At 37.4% G+C, this 23888-nt stretch overlaps 2 protein-coding genes across 2 annotated transcripts; both read left to right on the forward strand.

Moving 5' to 3' along the window:
- The first annotated feature begins 1491 nt into the window (after window positions 1-1491).
- LOC113245803 (olfactory receptor 10A2) lies at window positions 1492-2445 on the forward strand. Its single transcript, XM_026486106.2, has one exon. The coding sequence runs from the start codon at window positions 1492-1494 to the stop codon at window positions 2443-2445; it is 954 nt and encodes a 317-aa protein (XP_026341891.2).
- A 16622-nt stretch (window positions 2446-19067) lies between these two features.
- LOC113245802 (olfactory receptor 10A2) lies at window positions 19068-20021 on the forward strand. The gene has a single exon (XM_026486105.3). The coding sequence runs from the start codon at window positions 19068-19070 to the stop codon at window positions 20019-20021; it is 954 nt and encodes a 317-aa protein (XP_026341890.1).
- Window positions 20022-23888: the final 3867 nt, after the last annotated feature.

Here is a 23888-nt window from a genome sequence, read left to right on the forward strand (position 1 = left end):
AAACACTACTATTGTAACAAGTCTAGGAAAAATTCTAAGAAGTTCATATTTTTATCTTTACTTATATTGAGATGTAAACTAAACAGAAGAAATATAAATCTATAAAGATCTACAGCTATAATTTGATATGGAAGTCTAAGTTCTTTTTATGTTCAGGTAGCCAATATATAGTACATCATTAGTTTTTGATGTAGTGTTCAACAGATCATTAGTTGTGTATAACACCCAGTGCTCATCCCAACACATGCCCTCCTTAATACCCATCACCCAGCTACCCATCCCCTCATCCCCTCCCTTCTATAACCCTCCGTTTGTTTCCAAGAGTCCACAGTCTCTCATGATTTGTCTTCCTCTCTGATTTCTTCCCATTCAGTTTCCCGGTTGATTTATCTTAATTATTTCTTATGGTATAATAATAAGTCTTAATTCTCCCCTCCAAAATTTTTAACCTGAATACAGTGTGTTTGGTCAAGTTTGTTGTCAGCAGAAATCTATTGTTCCTCCTAATCCCTTTAATTCTGGCTTTTTTGGAATATAATTGATAATTATCATTGTATAAGGTAAACAATGTGATGATTTGATACGTGAATGTATTGTGAAATGATTACCGCATTAAAGTGAGTTAACATATCCTTCACCTCCCATAATTACCTTGTGTGTGTGTATGTGTGTGGGGTGAAGACATTTAATCTACTCTTTGCAACTTTCAAGTATATAATACAATATTGTTACCTACAACCACCATGCTGTATAATATATCCCTTATTTGTCTTATAACTGGAAATTTGTGCCCTTTAACCAACATCTCTCCACTTCCCCCACCTCCCAGGCCCTGACCACCATCAGTCCATTCTCTGTTTCCATGAGTTTGGCTCTTTTAGACTCCATACATAAGTGAGATCATATAGTGCTTGTCTTTCTGTGTCTAATTTACATAGCTTAATGCCCTCAAGGTCCATCCAAGTTGTTTGCTGCAAATGGCAGGATTACCGCCTTTGTTATGGCTGAATAATATTCCTGTGTGTGTGTGTGTGTGTGTGTGTGACATTTTCTTTATCCATTCATCCACTGATGGACGTTTAGATTGTTTCCGTATCTTAGCTATGGTGAATAATGACACAATGAGCACGGGAGAGTAGATATCACTTAACCCCACCTCAAAGGTGTTAAGTGTGCAGCAGTAAATGGGTGTGGTAAATATGATCTGATTTGTTTTAGTAAATATGGTTTTAAAAAAAGCACAAAAAGATCATAAAAAAGAGTAACGGTAGGGAATGATGAACTATTACCCATTCCAGAGCTCAGGCTCTGGCCATTCTTCCTTGTGTCTTTATTCTTAGACAATACAAGGCCCTTCCTCTTCCAACTGAGATCTTGACCTTGCCTCTTCTCCTGACACTAAAAAAGAGTCTGAAAATCAAATCCAGAGTCTGACTCTTCCAATCAAGAATCTCTCTCCATGACCACAGCTGGGGATTCATTTGTACGTCTATGGCTGGAGGAAACTGGACAAGAGTTGAGGAGTTTATCCTCATGAGCTTCTCTTCCCTACCTACTGAAATACAGTCATTACTCTTCCTGACATTTCTAATCATCTACCTGGTCACCCTGATGGGAAACAGCCTCATCATTCTGGTTACCTTGGCTGACCCCATGCTGCACAGTCCCATGTACTTCTTCCTCAGGAACTTGTCCTTCTTAGAGATTGGCCTCAACCTAGTCATTGTGCCCAAGATGCTGGGGACCCTGCTTGCCTGGGACACAACCATCTCCTTCCTTGGCTGTGCCACACAGATGTATTTCTTCTTTTTCTTTGGAGTTGATGAATGCTTCCTCCTGGCCACCATGGCATATGACCGCTATGTAGCCATCTGCAGTCCCTTGCACTACGCAGTCATCATGAACCAAAGGACACGTGCCAAACTGGCTATTGCCTCCTGGTTTCCAGGCTTTCCTGTAGTTACTGTGCAGACCACGTGGCTCTTCAGTTTTCCATTCTGTGGCACCAACAAGGTGAATCACTTCTTCTGTGACAGCCCACCTGTGCTGAGGCTGGTCTGTGCAGACACAGCACTGTTTGAGATCTATGCAATTGTTGGAACCATTCTTGTTGTCATGACACCCTGCTTGCTGATCCTGTGTTCCTATACTCACATTGCTGCTGCCATCCTTAAGATTCCATCAGCTAAGGGGAAGCATAAAGCCTTCTCTACCTGCTCCTCCCACCTCCTTGTTGTCTTCCTGTTCTATGTATCTTCAAGCCTCACCTACTTCCGGCCTAAATCCAATAATTCTCCTGAGAGCAAAAAGCTGCTGTCGTTATCCTACACTGTTGTGACTCCCATGTTGAACCCCATCATCTATAGCCTGAGAAATAATGAGGTAAAGAATGCCCTTGGCCGGACCTTCCGCAAGGCTTTAGGCCTTAGAAATGGCATCCCATAGACATTAAGAAGAGTAATGTGTACTGAATGGGGAGCAATCATTTTCCTATTTGGGATTCTTCTGCTCTCTTCCCTTCTCTGTTGGGATGAAACCCAGCTGCTGAAATGACTTTTGGGAAGCTCAGTGCAGGGAAAAGAGCACAGAAGTGGATAAGACCTATTGCTACCACATGGAAAACTCTTCTGCTCATTGTAGGCTTACATTATTTTTCTTCTTGGTACAATGGTATTTTTTTTATTATGATATGTTAGTCACCATACGGTATATCATTACCTTTTGATGTAGTGTTCCATGATTCATTGTTTGCGTATAACACCCAGTGCTCCCCGCGATACGTGTCCTCCTTAATACCCTTTACCAGGCTAGCCCAACCCCCTACCCCCTTCCCCTCTAAAACCCTCAGTCTGTTTCCCAGAGTCCATCGTCTCTCATCGTTCATCTGCCCCTTTGTTTCCCCTCTCTTCATTTTTCCCTTCCTTCTCCTAACAATCTCCCTGCTATTCCTTATATTCCACAAATAAGTGAAACCGTATGATAATTGTCTTTCTCTGCTTGACTTATTTCACTTACCATAATCTCCTCCAGCTCCATCCATGTCGATGCAAATGTTGGGTAATCATTCTTTCTGATGACTGAGTAATATTCCATTGTATGTAGGGACCGCAACTTCTTTATCCATTCGTCTCTTGAAGGGCATCTCGGCTACTTCCAGAGTTTGGCTATTGTGGATATTGCTGCTATGATCATTGGGGTGCATATGGCCCTTCTTGTCATTACATCTGTATCTTTGGGGTAAATACCCAGTAGTGCAATTGCTGGGTCATAGGGTAGCTCTAGTTTTGACTTTTTGAGGAACCTCCACACTGTTTTCCAAAGCGGCTATAACAACTTGCATTCCACCAACAGTGTAAGTGGATTCCCCTTTCTCCACATCCTCTCCAATGGTAAAATGGTATTTTGACAATTCTATAACCTATCCATTCCAGGTATTTACTTTGTTAATGTGTGTCAATGTGACATACACTGGGATAATATGAAACCGCTTATAATATGAACTTGGAGACACAAATGTCATCTTGGCACTTTATCCTGTTGTGGATAAGTCTTCATTCAATTGGTAAAAAGCCTATAACCCTGTTTACATAATTTATTCATTTCATTTTTGTATGCTCCTGAGACAGTACTGGCTCTTAAGTTAGTTGGTATTTAACGTGGATAGAGGAAAGTAGAACGGTAATCTCCATGTGTATTCCTTTATAACCCTAAGAGCCTTAATCACTTCCTTCTTCAGGCTATTTTTCCCAGGTAATATTGTATTACAAAAAATTATACTCAATATTATCAACTCATCACCAGTAAAGACTTTTGTTGTTTGGCTAACAAATAAGCCACTTAGAAACTTACTTTGGTTGCAGCTTCATTATCATTTTTATTTGTGTGAAGAAATTTACTTGAGATATTCCACTTAAAATTTTCAGATTTCTCTGTTCCTTTCTGTGAGTTGGAAGTAATTTCAATAAGTATTTAATCTAGATGTCTACATATGCTCTATTCTTTAACATTGAGTATCATTAGGTAATAAACACAATCATTTACCACCTAATTTGATAACAGAATTATCTACACTCCTCTGTACTTTTTAAAGTTTTTATTTTCATTCTAAATAGTTAACATATAGTGTTATATTAGTTTCAGGTGTACAATATAGTGATTCAACAATTCCATACATCACCTGGTGCTCATCACAAGTGTGCTTCTTAATCACCATCACCTGTTTAACCCATCCCCCTCTCTCCCTGCCCTCTGGAAACCATCAATCTGTTCCCTATAATTAAAAGTCTGTTTCTTGGTTTGTGTATCTTTCTCTCTCTTTTGTCCCTTTTGCCCATTTGCTTTGTTTCTTAAATTCCACATATGGGTGAAATCATACAGTATTTGTCTTTCTGACTGACTTATTAACTTAGCATTATATTCTCTAGCTCCAAATATGTCATTGCAAATGGAAAGATTTCCTTCTTTTTTATGGCTGAATAATATATATATATATATATATATATATATATATACACACACACACACACACACATATATATAAATGAATAATTAAATATATGTATACACACACCACATCTTCTTTATCCATTCATCAATTGATGGAATGGACACTTGGTCTTCTTCCATAATTTGGCTATTGTAAATAATGCTACTGTAAACGTAAGGGTACATATATCCATATGAATTAGTGTTTTTGTGTTCCTTGGGTAAATACTCAGTAACACTCCACTCTACTTTTAAATGTGACATTTTACGCTCAGTCAGTTAAGTGACTGACTCTTGATTTCAGATCAGGTCATGGTCTCAGGGTCTTGAGATGGAGCCTCATGTCAGGCTCCACACTCACCACAGAGTCGCTTGAGATTCTCTGCCTCCAATTCTCTCTCCCCTACCCCCTCTCATGTGCACTAAATAAATAAATAAATAAATAAATAAATAAATAAATAAAATCTTTAACAAAAAAAAGATTCTCTCTTTCTGTCTCCCTCCACCCATGCCCCCTGATTGTGTGCTGTCTCTCTCTTAAAAAAAAATTAATAAAAAAATAAAATAAAATGTGGGGTACTGAGTGGATCAATTGATTGGATATTTACTCTTGATTTTGACTCAGGTCATGATCTCAGGGTCATGAGATTGAGCCCCCACCAGGCTCCGTGCTCAGCTTAGAGCCTGTTTGAGATTCTCTCTCTCCCTCTGCCCGACTCCTCCCCTGCTTGCACTCTCTCTTTCAAAATAAATAAACAAAATCTTTAAAAAATAAAATAAAGTAAAATGTGATGTTTGAATTTAGGTCATTTTCTGATTTTGACATGATAGGCATACACTGGTAATAAAACAAGTAAATAAATTGTTGAAGTACAGAGATGCCCATGGCACTCAAATTGCTGTCAAGTAATAACTGTAACACTGTGACATTTTTTAACTTAATATTTATTCTGAGCAGCAATCAAGGTGATGATCACACTGATCATGAGTCTCGTGTGTACAGTGTAATGACTTGACATATGTATATATTGTAAAATAATTACCACAGTAACTTCAGTTACCTTCCATTACCTCACATAGTTAAATTTTTTTTCTTGGGGATTACTATGATTTTTAATACCCCAGGTAGCAAATGAAAGTACCACTATGTATGAGTTCTGCACAGCTGCTTAGCTTTTGTACTATAAAAGCAGCCATAATATATAAATGAATTTGCATGGCTGTGTTTCAATAAAACATTTCTGGATATTAGAATTTGAATTTCATATACTTTTCATGTGTCAAGGAATATTCTTCCTCTGATTATTTTTTCTAACCATTGAAAAATGTAAAAATCATTCTCAACTCAAGAACTACATAAAGATCGTTGGAGGGTGGGATTTGGCCTATAGGCTATAGTTTGCCAACATCTGGGTAAAAGCATGAACTCTGAAGATAAAATGCCTAGGTTGTATCCTGGTTCTGTCACTTGATAACTTGGTGATATTGGGTAAGTTATTTTGCACCTCTGTGCTTTAGTTTCTTCTTCTATAAAGTGAAGATAATCATAGCACTGATTCTCCTTTTTCACCTTGGCTGAGAGGATTAAATGAGTTAATATATGTCAATCGCTAAGGAACAGTACTTTACAAGTAGTAATTTCTATAGAAAGGTTAGCCATTATAGCAATCTGATTATTGGGCGGGGTAGTGATGATGATGGTGAGAATAACAGAAATTATGACATGGGAGGGAAAATTGGGGAAAGATGAGGGCGGAAGTGTTGGTAGGAGTCAAAACCTGAAAGGCCTTCCATGCCAAAGAGTTTGAACACTATTTTGTGCACAATAAAGATCAGTTGAATGGTTTTCAGCATGAAGAAACAATCAACTCTGTTTTTTGGAAATGTTACTTGGCAGTGGTGAGAAAAATGGGTGGTAGAGGAACACAACCTATGAAAGAGACTCCAGTCAAAGACCTTTGTAATTGGGCAGCTAAGAGATTATTAGACCAAAATTCAGTGCAAGGAAAACCACTTCCTAATCTCAGAATTTGAAGTCCTCCACCAAAATGGGTCAGCAGAGTAGGCATTCAGCAGAGCTGACAGATCAGAATAAAATCACTGCTTCTCTGGACTGCATTCGCTCCTGTTAGCCTGCGGGCCAGCAGGGGTTTGAGCTTCAAAGCTGGCCTGCTTGCCAAGATGAGTTCATTGGGAGGTGTGGCTCTGCAGCCTGAGTTCATTAGCCCTGTCCCCAGATCTGATCCTACCTATTCACCTAAGCTTTCCCTTCAGGCCCCAGGATAGGCCACTGGGAGCCTCAGTCAACTGTACTCCCTTAGCAGCAGTGTGCCTCATTAACAACTTTTTAATGAGGTCACAGGCTGTGACTGCTCATTAATAGGCTGGTTAGCCTGCAACCCCAGGGATGGAGGAGAGTGAGATTAGGAGCCAGTGAGAACAGAGCTCAGCCTGCATCAGAGCTGCATCAGAGGGAGAGAGAACGAATCCCCTTTAGTGGAGACTCCTAGGCTTTCACTCTCAGGTCCTCAGGGTCTCCTCTGGCCCTCAGAGACTGATTCTGCAGAAAGAGGCCTGGAGGGACCAAGGCCTTAGAGGGGAGGTATTCCAACAGAGTCCAGTGATCCCATACTTGGGCCAGAGATTCTTGAGGAAATCAAATGCTCTTCCGGTTTTCTTTGATGCTTGCATAAATGGAATATTGCCCTTGCAACTTTTTCCCCCTTGCTTTCCATAACCATGACTTTCCTTGCTATTCTCCCTCACACATCCAAGTGCAGGTTCTTTTGCATTATTTCTCAAGTCCTTTTGAACTATACTTGTCCTGGGAGTTCAGAGGTTCGCCCTCGTCTTCTGTCTTCCTTGTGTACTATCTCTTAGAGATCCTATCCATTGCCAGGGTTTCAACAAATCCTGTGGAGATGAAGCCTCCTTGTGGAGATGAAACTTGGGTGTTGGCTTATATCTCCCACCAGAATTATTGCTAGAGTCTCCTAACTGATCTCCCAGTCTCCAGTCATATTGCAGAATTACATGTGCCCCTCATTCTAATTCATCCTCCTTACCGTCTCCAGCATTCTAAGTATGCATTAAAGGCATTGCAATTGTATTTTCCACAGTAAAGACAGTTTGTCATTCATGTTTGTATTTCTGAGGTCTAATTCAGTGCCTGTTGTACAGTAAGTGCAAAATATATGAATAAATGAATGCATAATCCCTAAATTATTTCCTTAACCCTCACCTCTCACTGATATTGAGTTCCATATTTCCAACTGCTTCTGAGACTTTTCTGCTTAGGTGTCAAGGCCTAAGTCTAGCACTGTGCTTCCAGACAAACTTACTCTCCCAATCTCCAATCTTGAAAAAAAATTCCTCTTACGTCTTCTTTTTTTTTATTATTATGTGCAGTTAGCCACTTATAGTACATCATTAGTTTTTGATGTAGTGTTCAATTATTCATTAGTTGCGTATAACACCCAGTGCTCATCACAACTCATACCCTCCTTAATACCCATCACCCTGTTACCCCATCCCCGACACCCCTCCTCTCTGAACCCCTCAGTTTGTTTCCCAGGGTCCATAGTCTCTCATCTCCCCCTTCTGATTTCTCCGCCTTCAGCTTCCCTCCCTTCCCCTATCACCCTCCATGCTATTGCTTATGTTCTACATATGAGTGAAACCATATGATGATTGTCTTTCTCTGCTTGCCTTACTTCACTTAGACCATAATCCCCTCCAGTTCCATCCAATTTGATGCAAATGGTGGGTATTCATCCTTTCTGATGGCTGAATAATATTCCAACTTCTTCTTTTTTTTAACCCCACCATTCATTGACATAGTCTTTCATTTAATCAGTGAGTACTTACATACTGAATCTCGAGAGTGTAAGAATGAACAAGGTACTGCTCTCACGGAGTTTTTGGCAACTACACAATACAGTTATATAGAAGTAGACAAGTACACAAACAGCTGGAGAGCAAAAAGACAGCCATGAAAAGTGCTGTACTGTGTCATAATTCTTCACTTTGATAAATGCTATCGTAGAAATGTTCACCCAGTCTCTTAATCCTGCTCATTCTTTCTTGGCAAAATTCTTACTCAAATCTTGGCTCAATTCCCATGTTCATTGGCACTGCCTTTATACACCACAAGCCAGACACTGAATTCTAAACTATTATCATAAAGGCCTCCTCACTCTTCTCATTGCTCCCCTGCTCACTTCCCAATCCCCCTTTACACTCACTGCTAAGTACAGGATTTACAAGGATGAGCAAAACAGAGTCCTTGCCCTTGGGGACATTGCAGTCCAGTGGAGATGAGAGATATTAAACAAAGAACTGCACAAATAAATAAATAATTACAAATCAATATCATTGCTATGAAGGAAAAGTACTCTGAGAAAGAATTAAAGGAGGGATTCCTAATTTGCATTTGGATCAGAGAAAACCTCACCAAGAAAGTAACTTTTTTAAGGTTTTTATTTTAATTCCAGTTAGTTAATATATAGTGTAATATTAGATTCTGGTGTGCAATATAGTAATTCAACACCTCCCTACAACACTCAGTGCTCATCACAAGTGCACTCTTTAGTCCCCATAACCTATTTAACACGTCCTCTCTTTCTCCCCTCTGGTAACCATTAATGTGTTCTCTATAGTTAAGAGTCTGTTTCTTGATTGGTCCCCCCCCTTTTTCCCCCTTTGCTCATTTGTTTCTTGAACCCCACATGTGAGTGAAATCGTATGGTATTTGTCTTTCTCTGACAGACCTATTCTGCTGAGATTGATACTCTCCAGCTCCATCTGTGTCATTGCAAATGGCAAGATTTCATTCTTTTTTATAGCTAATATTCAATATTCCACTGTGTGTGTATTTTATATATATATATTTTCCCCCCTCGGATCTAGGATTAGGGTTCAATTTAGGACTAGGATAAGAGTTAGGGTTAAGGTTATTGCCAGTGAGAGAGTATGGGCCTAATATCCTTCAGTACAGAGACCTTTCTAGAGGGATATGTTTAGGGCGAGTGTTATGGTCAGGATGAGGGGTTAGGGTTAAGGGTTAGTGGGTAACCATTAGTAATTAGCAGTTAGGGTTTGGGTTAAGATTAGGTTGTCAGTTAGAAGAATACTCTCTACTTCCATCCATGTTATCACACACAGCAAGATTTCCTTCTTCTCAAGGAAGTAACATTTAAACTGGTATCAGAAGTAGGAGTTAACCAAGTAAAAATAAAGAGGAATAATATACAAAGCAAAGGGATTTGTATACACAAATATCTCAGTCAGTAATTGCAGAAATGGTGTTGGTGGCAGTATTAATAGTGATGTTGGTCATCAGATAGTCAGCTGGAATGCTCCTTCCCTCTTTGATGGCAACTTTCAAGTCCCAGGTCAAATAGCATCCTAATGTTTTCTATACTTTATCTCTTTTCCTAGCATGTTTTCTATGCTTTATCTCATTTCCTTCTTGAGATATCCTTACTGGGCATGGAATAATTTTTTCCAGGTCACAAGGTTAGGAATCAGTGGAGGAAACCAGAACATTTCTTTTGTTTCAGATATCTCTTTGCTATATTAAAACAACAACAACAACAGTAACAACAACAAATACTTGCACGTGATAAAAATTCAGCCAGATTCCTTCCTTTTGGTGGTGGAGATAAATTTCCCTTCCTTGCATGTGGGTTAGACTTAGCAAGTCACCTCTAAGGAATAGAATATGGAAAGGGGGTAGTGATAAGTCATGTTTATATCATGCACATTCCAATGTGGTGTGATGAGAAGGGTACTTCCCTTTGTGGTATTATTCCCCCCTCTCCATACCAAACCCAACCCAACCCAACCCAACCCAACCCAACCCAACCAAACCATCTAATCATGAAGAAACAAGAGACAAGAATATCACAGATTAGAGAAAAGTAAGGATATATGACAACTAAATGCGATGTGGTACCCTGTAATGAATCCTGGTAAAGAAAAGAAACATCTGTGGGAAACTGATCAAATTCAAATAAGGCCTGCGGTCTACTTAATAGTATTGTACCCATGTTAATTTTTTAAGTTATGAGAAATTAACTTTAAGATGTTAAAACTAGGGAAACCTGTACGGAGTATAAAAAGGAATTCTTACTCTATCTTTGCAACATTTAAGTAAAAAATTTAACCAATATAAAATTATATACAATCAAAAGTAGATATCTGTCTCAATACTGTTGACTTTTTAAATCACCTTTTAAAGTTGCTAAGCATCAGAGAACTGGCTGGCTCAGTCTGTGGAACCTGCCACTCTTAATCTCAGGGTTGTGGATTTGAGTCCCAAGTTGGGTGTAGATACTGCTTAAAAATAAAATCTTTTTTAAAATAAATAAATTTTAAAAAATTGCTAAGCATCACAAACCAGAAAGATCCAGTTCTCGAATTAAATTTAGGTCACTCTGACTTCAAATTAATTCTTTATTCTACAAAATGCTACTTCCCCTTAGCCAAGAGTTTTTTTTTTTGTTTTGGGGGTTTTGGGGGGGGTTGTTTTCTTTTCTTTTCTTGAAATTCATCCTGTTGTCATCTGAAATTCATTGTGGTCTCAAAGGACAATAGATTCAAGAAAGGTCAGACGCCATTGAAGAAGGGAAGAAAGGGGAACTAAGGTAAGCCCAATAACACCTGAGGGAAAAAACAGATGCCAGACCTTTACCTGGCTCTGAGGACAAAAGAGGCATAGCTGGGAATAACTCTCCTATGTCAGGACTGGGTGTGCTCACACATGCCTGAAAAAGAAGGCAGCAGGGACCTGGCTTTGAGTCCAGCCACTAATGGCTCATGCAGGATAGAAAGTAAGACTTCCTTGGTTCCTCTTCTGGTTCTTCTGACAACAGAGACAGAGCTCTTCAAACACTCAAGGGCAGGCATGAAGTATGGGTGTCAGGCAGAGCTGAACAAGGCAGATTTCCCTACTGGGCACAGGTAAGGTTTCTGCCAATGGCCAGATTAGCTAACGACCCCTCTCCAAGTTCAGGTGCTCAACTGGACCGGGTTTGGCAGGGTTTGGAGGGACACCCCATTCTATTCCTGTGTCCACACTGGGAAGATCTCATCAGTTCCTCTCTTGCTGTGTCATAAGTGAGATCTAAAACCACAAAAAGATTGAGATTACTGGGTTTTTTCCCCTCAGTTCTATCCTCTAAAGCTTTCTGACCCAGACCTGCAGCCTCCACAGGACATACACTTCCTCCAAGTTCGACTTTCCTCTGATTAACTCAGGGAAGACTTGCCTGAGTGGAACATTCATGAAGCAGAGCACATCAGAGTATACTACTGCTTTCGGGCCATATCATGGGTGCCGAAGGCCTAGAAGAGTGGGTTCTTATTCTGGGGCAGTCAGTCAAATGATTAGCAGAGAGATGTTCCTGCAGAAGTTCTAGAGGGACTGGGTGGGAAGGAGCCTGTGGGCCGGCCATGAGCCGTCAGGTTCCGTGATGCCTCCCACTCTTGAGCCAGGGTGCCATCTCTTCTTCCCCAGTAGTTTCCAGAAATTCCATGGAAATCCAATGGGCTCTTTCATCTCTCCTCCCTCTACCTTTCCAATCCTCTTCACCAGCACCAAACACTACACTATGTTCTGAAATGGAGCTTTTAAATGAAAGTAGATTTCTGACTAAAGGGAGAGCAATCATTGAGAAAAGTAAGAATTCCAATGATGAATGGAAACTCCGGGGAGAATGAACTGTGTCCGGTTCATGTTTTCATTCATCCAGTCATCCTGAAGCACATATTAATAGCTTATCTGGCTAGACGATCTGTAACGATGACTGAGACAGTTACTTTTCTGAAGGAGCTTACAGATCTAGATGTAAATAGGTAATTATAATATCTGAATAATTGAAATATTTTTAAAGGGTATAGGAAAGTAGAGAAGATGACTAGTCCCTTTGGAAGCACCACACAAAAGAGCTGAATTTTGAAGATCAGAAAGGTTAGCCAGGTGGAGACGGGAGTGTATGTAGGCAGGAATGATGTCACATGCAAAGGCACAGAGACAAAGGAAGCTGACCTGTCAAATAAATGGTAAGAACCTCAACAGTGAAGCAGAGGAAGGACCAAAGGTGACACTTAAAGTTTAGGTTATGTTCATTTTGTATGCTTTGTTGAAAACCTCATAATTGCTCTTATTGTAAGTTTTTCTGATTGTGGCTCTGTCACTTAATTTCTATGCAATTACAAAGTTTCTTGACTACAAAATTATTTATCTGCTCTCAATTTACATTTACTCATCTCTGATATAGAAAAGACAATGATGGCATTTAAATCATAGTTGTAAGAAGAAAATGAGAGAATGAATGTAAAGCACAAAGCATAAATCTTATTACTCAGTCAGCATTGCCAGCTTGGTCATCCGTATGGTTATCAACACTTTCATTCATAATGTTTTTAGTGCTATATATTATATAACAAACATAGCTCACTGTAGAAAATTTAGAAATATAGGAAATAAAAATAAGAAAATAAATCCCCACTTTTTACCAGTTGAAGTACATCACTTTTAAATTTTGCTTATACCCTTTCAGCCTCTTTCTATAAGCATATATTTACAAAATTAGAAATTATATGTGTGCAGGGTTGGCATTTTATCTTTTCATTTAATATTATGTGGTGATTGTTGCACTACAGCAATAAATGTTCTTCAAAATTAAATTGTTGCATGATAGTTCCTTAAATTCATGCTTTATAATTGAACCATTCATTCATTTACCTATTAATGATTATTTTCAAGTTATCACTAATGTTTGGCACTGAACAAACTTACATGTAAAATCATTGCCTCCATCTCTTCAACAGAAGAGTTCTTGCATCAAAATGTATGAACAGTAGAGAATCCTCACCCAATTGTGCCTAATTTTTAGAGAGATTAAATTACACAGCCCTAAACAAAATAAGATATTGCTTACTTTACTGCCCCTGACTAACACTGAATATTTTTCAATTTTTCAAATTTGATGAAGAAATTGAATTTCTATGTTAATTTTTAATTTTATTACTAGCAAAATAGAAGAATTTTTATATGCTACTGGCCATTGGCACTTTTTGGTGAAATAAAATTTTGCATCTTTTCTTTCTTTTTTGGGGAGGTCATGTCTTTTAAAAAATTATTTATGTGACTCATTACTTATCAAGTAGAGAAATGCTTTTTATTTGTGGCCATTACTGCAAATATTTTTCTGTTTGCCATTTTTACCTTTTATTCATGGGTTTTTTTGTGTGTGCGTTATAAGTATGCTATTCCTTATTATGTCCAAGTATTTGTTCTTCAAATAAAAACCAATATATTTCACTGTAGATAGTATAAAAATATAAAATACAAAGAAGAAATTTAAAGCACTTGTAATTATATTACTAAGATATTAACAAAAGAATAGAACTGAAGGTTTCTATATGTATATTCATGCATGTATGCATATATATAAATTTTCATTTTGAAATAACTGTCTTACATTGAACATACTATTTCGTAGCCTAATTTATCAACTTTGCAAAACATATTGAATATTTTCCCATGTCATTTGATATTCTTACAACATACTTTAAAATTGCTTCATACCATATGATTTCATTCATAGGTGGAATTTAAGAAATAAAACAAATGAACAGAGGGGAAGGGAAGGAAAAACAAAATAAGATGAAAATTGAGAGGGAGGAGAACTATAAGAGATGCTGAACTGTAGGAAACAAACTGAAGGTTGCTGGAGGGGAGGTTGGTGGGGGAAGGGATAATTGGGTGATGGGCATTAAGTAGGGCACTTGATGTAATGAGCACTGGGTGTTATATGCAACTGATGAATCACTAAATTCTACCTCTGAAACTCATACAAAGAATTCATAGCATTCCATAGTGTAGATATAGTACAATTTATTTCACTGATCTATTTTTATACATTTAGACTATCCTTTATTATTTGTTTCAATTACTCTATTGTAAATAGAGTTGAGAGGAGAATTCTAGCAGATGAAATTTACACATAATCTTAATCTAAAATTGTAGACATGGAATTGCTAGTTCAGAGTCTCTGATACATACTGTGAAATCCCCCTATTATTTGGACCTACAATGTTCAAATGTTTATATTCTTTCACTTTTACCCAAAATAAATAATTAATATTTTAAATTTTTGAGAAATATAATCTCTTGTTAAAAATTGTATTTCATTTCTGATTAATTTGAATATTTTTCATGTTTTTTTGGCATTTGATTTCTGATTATGTGAATTGAATGATTATAGCTTTACCTAATTTTCTCTTGGATAAACCACAACAATCTCTTAAAATTTATCTTATATATATTGTCCCTATTTGGAATTTATCTTTAATTTCTATGTTAGGCTTTTAATGTTCAAACATTTAATTTTATATGTTCAAATCAATGAATCTTATCTTTTTTAGATTCTGTTTTAGAGTTTATGCTGCAAAAGACCTTCATCAGAAAGCTAATGTAAATATTAACATACATTTTTTTTCAAATTCAACTATGGCTTCCTATTTACACTTAAATCATCCATATTTGATGTATTTTGGTGTATTGTTTAAGGTGAGAATGTAACATTTATTTTCCCCTCAAGTTGACCTGAAGCTGTTTATTGAATTTGTCTCATATAAGCACTACTGTTGGGAGTCATTCTGTTTCAATTATTTGCCTAAAGTACAATTCTTCAAAGCATGCACACATAAACATAATAAAACATTTGAATATTAAGAGAGAATATAATAAAACATTGTAAAGTAGTATTATAATATGTTCTAATATCTGACTGTGTATATACTTCTTGTTCTACTTTTCTTAATGTTTTGGAATTAAATTAAATTTACTTTTTTATTTGTTGGTAATTGGCATCTTTATAACACTATTGTTTTCTTCATAAAGACAATATAGCACTCAATTTGTCTAAGACAGTTTTCTAACATTATGTAAGTACATTACATTCCATAAGGGCATGTCTACTTTTAACATGCTTATTCTGAAGTACTCTGTATTTTAATGATACAGTGAAACTTTTTCCCTACTTAGCTTTTTTTCATGAATATTGGAAAACCACTTATTTGCTATGTCAATCCTGAAACTGGCCAACCAATTGAATCTCTTAATATTGATAGTTTTTCATCTTCTTTTAATAATAATGTCATCTTTTTCTTTCTAATATTTACTTCTCATTTATTTTCCTGGTCTAATTGCATTGGCCAAAATCTCCAAAATTTATTGTGAAACTAAGTTGGGAGTCTCCAGAAGGACTTCAGGAGATCTGAGACTTCTTCCAAAATGCATACAATATTATACATATTTTTTGAAGGAGAAAGATTCCATAGTTTTTGTCAGATTCTCAAAAGATTGCATGATCTCCTGAATTTAAGAATCTCTGCTCTAATATTTTACTTGTAAGTATAGTGTTGACTGTTATTTTTTACATAGATATTCAGGTTATATTGAGAAAGTAGTCTGGGTTATATGAGGCAAAATTAAATCCCAATGGACTTACTACCATGACCTTCCTTGGGTTCTGAGATGCCTAGCTCCCCTAACTTCTGTCCATCTTTCATAATCTTCTTACACTCTTTTCATGTATAATGTCTAGGGGTTTTAGTTATACTTAGTGGAAAGAATAAGGAAAAGCACATCTCTCCCATCTTCCTAGAAATAGAGTTCTCTGATTTTCTTTTCCTTTACAGTTGAGCTAAAGTTTTTGTTTGGATGTGGTTTATAGGGGTCATTAAAATTACTTTTGTGGGGCGCCTGGGTGGCTCAGTTGTTAAGTGTCTGCCTTCAGCTCAGGGCCTGATCCCAGGGTCCTGGGATCGAGCCCTGCATTAGGCTCCCTGCTCCACCGGGAGCACTGGGAGCCTGCTTCTTCCTCTCCCACTTCCCCTGCTTGTGTTCCCTCTCTCGCTGGCTATCTCTCTGTCAAATAAATAAATGAAATCTTTTAAAAAAATAAAAAAATAAAATTATTTTTGTTTTATTTTTATCATTTTCCAGTCCAGTTACTTAACAGAATTTTTCCCTTTCTTCAAGTTAAAAAAAGAAAACTTTCACTAATATAAAGAAATGTTTGTGTAAACCTTATTAAATTTATTTTGTTTTGTACCTAGAGATTCTTTCAGTTCAAAAAGTCATGCCTTCCTTTAGCTCAGAGATGTTTGTTCTTCCCCTGGTACTTCTTTGAGTATTGTCTCTCTTTTCTTTGTCATGTCATTCTGGAATGCCTATCAAATTGATTTTATTTCCTGTACTTTACTTCATTATTCTCATTATCTTCCTATTTTCAAATTTTTTCTCAGTAATGTGAGTATAATTTCTCAAACTTGTATTCTAATTCACCAATTCAGTTTTCTTAAGTTTCCAACACTATGCTCCACAGCCTTTTAATTTTATAATCATGGTCACCATCCTCACCGCCCCCCCCCCCCCAGCTACCATGGTCTTTTCTGACCCAAGACTCTCATTTTTATAACTACTTATTCAATATTTAATATCATATAGCATTTTTTGGGAGTATATATTGAAAAAAATTAATGTGTCTTCAGTTTCTTTTAGTTTCTTTTTTAAGAAAGGGAAGAACTATTCTGATGTCTTGGATTCATCCCATTAATTTGGATTATTGTCTTCATACCTCTCATGATTTCTCTATTTACTTATTTTCTCTATTTACTTATTCCAAAAAGCACAGGGCTGGGTTGTATTAAATGACAGTAGGAGTTTCTAATTAAGACCCTCTGTTTGCTGCATCAGTGATCCTTTTATTATTGTTTTTTTGAAGCTTATATTTGGTTTTTCTGAATTTGAGTTCAAAGCTGTAGACATTGCTTCATTTAATTTTTGGTGTTTCAGAGATATCTTAGATTGATCATTATCCTTTGTCAAAAATGATTTTCTCTTCCTGAATAGATGTTTTAGAGTTTTAAATACAATCTTGAAATTCAAATTACTCACCATGACCTGACTAATATTAGTTTGTCTACTCTCTCTTCATTAGTTTTATTGCTTAAAAATGGATTATATATGTCATTAGTTTGTCTACTGCCTAAAAACGTATTATATATGAAATAGGGATGAACATACCATCTGGTCTTCTTGATCTCGGGTATACAGATTTGATTACTCCACTAATTTCACCCTATACTGTCCATTCTCAATGTCAGAGTGATCTTTCTGCATGGCATATATAACAACGTCTCCCCTGTGCTTCCAAATATTCAGATGGCTTTCTTTATAGAGTAAGGTCGAAATTGTTGAGCATAGAATAAAAGTCTATTGCTGGAATGTATCCAAAACAAGGACCACATGTTTGTTTGTCTTCTACTTTGTTTCAATTCTGGTTTCTACTGCTCTTAATGTTTTAATTTCTGTTTTTAAGCTTGTGGGTTTTTTTTGTACAGTAGTTCCCAAACCTTTTTTTTTTATTTCTCTAATTCTTTTTTATTTATTTTCCAATTTCATCTAATAATTCCTCTATTAGAACTCAATATTCTAGATTACCAAAATAACAAGAAAAGAAGAGCATATGATAGTAAATTACAAAGTAGAAATAAATAATACAAAATGTGATTTTGCAGAAATTCCTATTTTGATTTTCTTAAGTATTAATGAGTTGGTCCTCAGATCAAGGCAGAGCAGTCCAATGATGCATGGTCCAGTGGAAATCTGAGAACTCTGGAATCCAACAAATCTGTTTTGGATTTGAGATTTACCATTTTAATTGCTGTTCTTTAACTTCTCTGGGATCAGTTTCCTCACCTATAAAAGGCACATATAAAAGGACAAAACAAAGGCATGTGTTAACTGTCCTCAATACATACTAAGCCCCTCACTCACCTCCCAAATTTCAGCTGGCAAGAAAGATTCATGAAGAGTAGAAAAATTGTTAATGAATTATTCTGCATTATAATTGTAAATATATTCCTAAAGCTTTGATAAATGCACATGTATTGGGGTATTTTTTTAAAGATTTTATTTATTTATTTGTCAGATAGAGAGAGAGAGCACACAAGCAGGGGAGTGACAGAGTAAGAAGTGGGCAGAGGGAAAAGCAGGCTCCCCACTGAGCAAGAAGCCCAATGAGGAACTCAATCCCGTGACCCTGGGATCATGACCTGAGCCAAAGGCTGACACTTAACTGAATGAATCACCCAGGCATCCCCCATGTATGTGTTTTTAATGAAATCATGAACATTGGTCTTGTTTCTCAAAAGATTAGATGTTCTCGGGACTATCACTTCTCCCAAAATATGCCCGTTGGTGGCCCTTTCAGGGACTTATAGTTTTGGTTTGGTATAACTTTTCTGTATACGTTAATGTACAAATAAAGAAATATCAAATCCTCCAGAAGCTGGCCCAGGCCCATCTCTGAGTTTAAACACTGGCCATTCTTCCCTGTGTCTTTATTCTTAGAGAATACAACGCCTTTCCTCTTCCAACTGAGATCTTGACCTTGCCTCTTTTCCTGACACTAAAAAAGAGTCTGAAAATCAAATCCAGAGTCTGACTCTTCCAATCAAGAATCTCTCTTCATGACCACAGCTGGGGATTCATTTGTACATCTATGGCTGGAGGAAACTGGACAAGAGTTGGGGAGTTTATCCTCATGAGCTTCTCTTCCCTACCTACTGAAATACAGTCATTACTCTTCCTGACATTTCTAATCATCTACCTGGTCACCCTAATGGGAAACAGCCTCATCATTCTGGTTACCTTGGCTGACCCCATGCTGCACAGTCCCATGTACTTCTTCCTCAGGAACTTGTCCTTTTTAGAGATTGGCCTCAACCTAGTCATTGTGCCCAAGATGCTGGGGACCCTGCTTGCCTGGGACACAACCATCTCCTTCCTTGGCTGTGCCACACAGATGTATTTCTCCTTCTTCTTTGGAGTTGATGAATGCTTCCTCCTGGCCACCATGGCATATGACCGCTATGTAGCCATCTGCAGTCCCTTGCACTACGCAGTCATCATGAACCAAAGGACACGTGCCAAACTGGCTATTGCCTCCTGGTTTCCAGGCTTTCCCGTAGCTACTGTGCAGACCACGTGGCTCTTCAGCTTTCCATTCTGTGGCACCAACAAGGTGAATCACTTCTTCTGTGACAGCCCACCTGTGCTGAGGCTGGTCTGTGCAGACACAGCACTGTTTGAGATCTATGCAATTGTTGGAACCATTCTTGTTGTCATGACACCCTGCTTGCTGATCCTGTGTTCCTATACTCACATTGCTGCTGCCATCCTTAAGATTCCATCAGCTAAGGGGAAGCATAAAGCCTTCTCTACCTGTTCCTCCCACCTCCTTGTTGTCTCCCTGTTCTACGTATCTTTAAGCCTCACCTACTTCCGGCCTAAATCCAATAATTCTCCTGAGAGCAAAAAGTTGCTGTCATTGTCCTACACTGTTGTGACTCCCATGTTGAACCCCATCATCTATAGCCTGAGAAATAATGAGGTGAAGAATGCCCTTGGCCGGACCCTCCACAAGGCTTTAGGCCTTAGAAATGTCATCCCATAGACATTAAGAAGAGTAATGTGTACTGAATGGGGAGCAATCAATTTCCTATTTGGGATTCTCCTGCTCTCTTCCCTTCTCTGTTGGGATGAAACCCAACTGCTGAAGCTCAGTGCAGGGAAAAGAGCACAGAAGTGGATAAGACCTATTGCTACCACATGGAAAACTCATCTGATCATTGTAGGCTTATTTTATTTTTCTTGTTGGTATTTCAACAATTCTGTGCCAAGTAATTCCAGATATTCATATTCCTATGTCCACATTTTGAATATTTTAAAACTGCTTATAATCCTAATGTGGGAACACATTTAATAGCAGGACAAAATCGGTAAAAATCATCATGTCACTTTCTCTTCCTTTTGGCAGATCTGACTCCATTCATCAGATAGAAAACCACCATATGATCCCTCCCATGCATAACTTTCATCATTGTCTTACTTCAGTTCGCATGCCCTTGAAGCAGTTCTAAGCTCACTGGCATGTGTTATGAATATAGGAAAGTGTATTGATAATCTCTATGCTTACACCGTTATAACCCCCACAATCATTTTATTTCTTACTCTATTGTTCCCAGGAAGAATGAGCTGAGCTTCCGTGGGCTCTCTCTCTATCCCATATTCAGGTTCTTAAACCTTGTTGAAGTAATGTTATAAATTTCTTTCTTTTTTTAAAATTCTTTTTTTAATAATAACTTTTTATTATGTTATATTAGTCACCATACAGTATATCCTTAGTTTTTGATGTAATGTTCCATGATTCATTATTTGCGTATAACACCCAGTGCACCATGCAATACGTGCCCTCCTTAATACCCATCACCAGCCTATCCCAATCCCCCACCCCCCTCCCCTCTGAAGCCCTCAGTTTGTTTCCGAGATTCCACAGTCTCTCATGGTTGATTCCCCCTTCTGTTTATCCCCCCTTCATTCTTCCCTTCCTTCTCCCACCGATCTTCCTATTTCTTATGTTCCATAAATGAGTGAAACCATATGATAATTGTCTTTCTCTGCTTGACTTATTTCACTTAGCATAATCTCCTCCAGTCCCATCCATGTTGTTATTGTGATTCTGTTTTTTGAGATTTAAATGCAATTAATTAACATATAATGTATTATTAGTTTCAGAGGTAGAGGTCAGTGATTCATCAGTCTTATATAATACCCAGTACTCATTACATCACATGCGCTCCTTAATGTCTTATGATTCTGTTTTCATCAAAGTTTAAAATGGATCTAGTTAACTGCAACATTAGCTCTTCTTTAACCACAAAAATATTTCTCATTCTTTTTATAATTTCATAGTACTCTGTTTTCTAGATATACCATAGTTTACTTAATGAATCTTTTACAATTACAAATCATGCTATAAAAAATAGCTTTATATAAGCATTTTCATATTTTTGCCAGTATATCTGACAGACGGAAATCTGGAAATTGGGAAAAGGGTAAATATGTGTATCATGTTGTTATATATTGGCACATTTCCCTCAAAACTGATTGTACCATTTTACACTCCCACCAGAAGTTTACAAGTGTTCTTGTTTCCCCACAGCCACGTCAATAACATTTGTTATCAAACATTTGAAATTTTGCTTATATAATAGGCAAAAAATAAGTAAAATTTTAACTTGAAGGAAATAAATTTTGAAGAATATGGAAGAAATATTTGAGTAAGTTGAGAAAATGGTGAATTTAATTCAGATTTCTGAGTTAATAGTTTAGGTGATTAGCAGCTGGTGATGCTTGGTACTCTATTTTCTTTACTTGAAAGGTTCTTTCCATCTTTATTTTAGACAGATCCATCTCATCTTTTAAGGTCCCACTGTGATCCCTCAAGCAGCATAAATCATTCTCTCCTACATGCATCTATTCCAATTTTATCAACAGATATGTTAAATTTTGGATAAACTATGCTGTACTTGTTTTTACATGTTTGTCTTCCCCCAGTGTACCTGTAACTCTTTGAAAATGAAAGTTGCACAAGTATTTCTGTTTTATATGATGTGGGCATTCCTGAAAAACTTATGTTCTGAAAAACTCTACACTGAAAATACTGTGGGAAAATGGGATTAGGGCAGACCACTCAGAATATATGCAACTCCGAAGCCAGAGTTTTAACAGAAACACAGCTGGTACTTGGAGAGACAACATAGACTGCTCAGACATGCAGTTCAGTGATACTGGAGGTTGCCACAGTAGATAGTTAACATGCATAGTAACAATAGAATGAAAATGTCAGTGATGGTTTATTTAGTAAAAGGATATTTGGTGCCAAGATAATGCAGATGATGTGATGCTCTGAACCAGTGGGGCAGCCCTTATATGGTCATGAGAGTCAGTGCCACTTTCCAGGAACCAAAAGCTGCACAAAACAAGAGATGCTCCCCTTTGTGAATGGAGCCTCAAGTACAGTCATAGTTAGGAGATGCCAAGGTCTTATGACTTTCACTTCAGTGTTGAAGGATATCACTTTATCTATTCTGATTTACTTTGCCCAATACAAAATTTACATTATAATGAAATTATTCTCCAATTTTTCAATAGTGTATGAAAGATGAATAAATGAATGGGTAATCTGGTTGAGAAATGGTGGTGACTTGGAATAAAGAATGTAATTTATCAGGTATCTGTAGAAATTAATTCTAAATAATTTTTAGAGGAAGAATTGATAGGATTTGATGGTGGATTGCATGTGAGGAAATACAGTGCTCAAGAAAGGGGATTTGATTCTAGAGCAAGACCAATTCCTGCAGTAGAGTATAGGTGTTCTGAAAGTCTGGAGGAGACCCATGAAAAAGGTATGAAAGAGATTTTTTCTGGAAGGTCAAGCCTTTTCCTTCATATCCCTGCTATGAATCTTCTTTCACCTTTTAGAAACATCTTCCCCAAACTTGCAATAACTGAACTTGTCTTGAGACTAGTTGCTTTCATCAGGTTGTCCCAGAACCAGATATGGAACCAAGGACTCAAGTGCAAGTGAGTTATTAAGGAGAAATCATTAAATGAGTGGGGGAAAATAGAGTAGGAATGGAGAAGAAGCTACGCAAACATAATTTTGGTGCAATCCCAGACTCAGCCTAATACAGCTGGGAGCTCCAGAGCATAAATAAAGCTTAGTCATAAGAAGTAGGCTTTTGTACTTTCATTCCAGTCATCCACTGGCTCCTGGCAGACTGGTGGGTAGGGAAGAGTGAGAATTAATCTCCCAGGCACCACTCTCCCAGTGCCTTAGGGTCATTCTTCTGAAGGTCTCAGGTACATGCTACTAGAAGTAAAGATTTCAGAAGCTGACAAAGGATGCTCAGAGCTAGTCAAAATGACCGAGGAGGATTGAAGAGAAACTCCAGCATTGTCTACTGCAGTCTGCCCTTCAGAAGTGCTATTCATCATCTGAGTGTTTGGGTCAAGAAAAAACTCCAAAGTCTCTAATCAGAACATTAAAAAATGGTCATTGAAAAAAATAACTACTGAAACGCTAAATCTAGACCTGAGTTCAACATACAGCAACCTCTCCAAGTTCAACATCTACCCAGCAGTGTGAATTTTGATACATTTATTTTTTTCCAGATGAGTAGTTTGAATCAAACACACAAATCCAAACTCATCTCCCAAGATATGCATCGTTCATCAGAAACAATGGAGTCAAACATATAAGTATGAAATAAATATTTTCTTATTTAATTCATCATTTTCAAGGCATCTTTATTTTTCACAATAGACTCAGAACCACACATCATTATATAGGGCAATGATACTTCCTTTCATCTTCCACTTTTACAGAGGCCTCTTTGGGATTGCTGGGAGTGAGAAAATAGCTCGTGATGATTAATTTATACTTGAAAGGCTTTTGTCTTAGGCGAAGACATGGCTG

This window comes from Ursus arctos, unplaced genomic scaffold, assembly GCF_023065955.2.
Source record: "Ursus arctos isolate Adak ecotype North America unplaced genomic scaffold, UrsArc2.0 scaffold_22, whole genome shotgun sequence".
NCBI classification, from domain to species: Eukaryota; Metazoa; Chordata; class Mammalia; order Carnivora; family Ursidae; genus Ursus; species Ursus arctos.

What these genes read in the sequence shown, in the direction of transcription:
- LOC113245803 (XM_026486106.2), top strand. Translation starts at nt 1,492, where the DNA reads ATGGCTGGAGGAAACTGGACAAGAGTTGAGGAGTTTATCCTCATGAGC.
- LOC113245802 (XM_026486105.3), top strand. Translation starts at nt 19,068, where the DNA reads ATGGCTGGAGGAAACTGGACAAGAGTTGGGGAGTTTATCCTCATGAGC.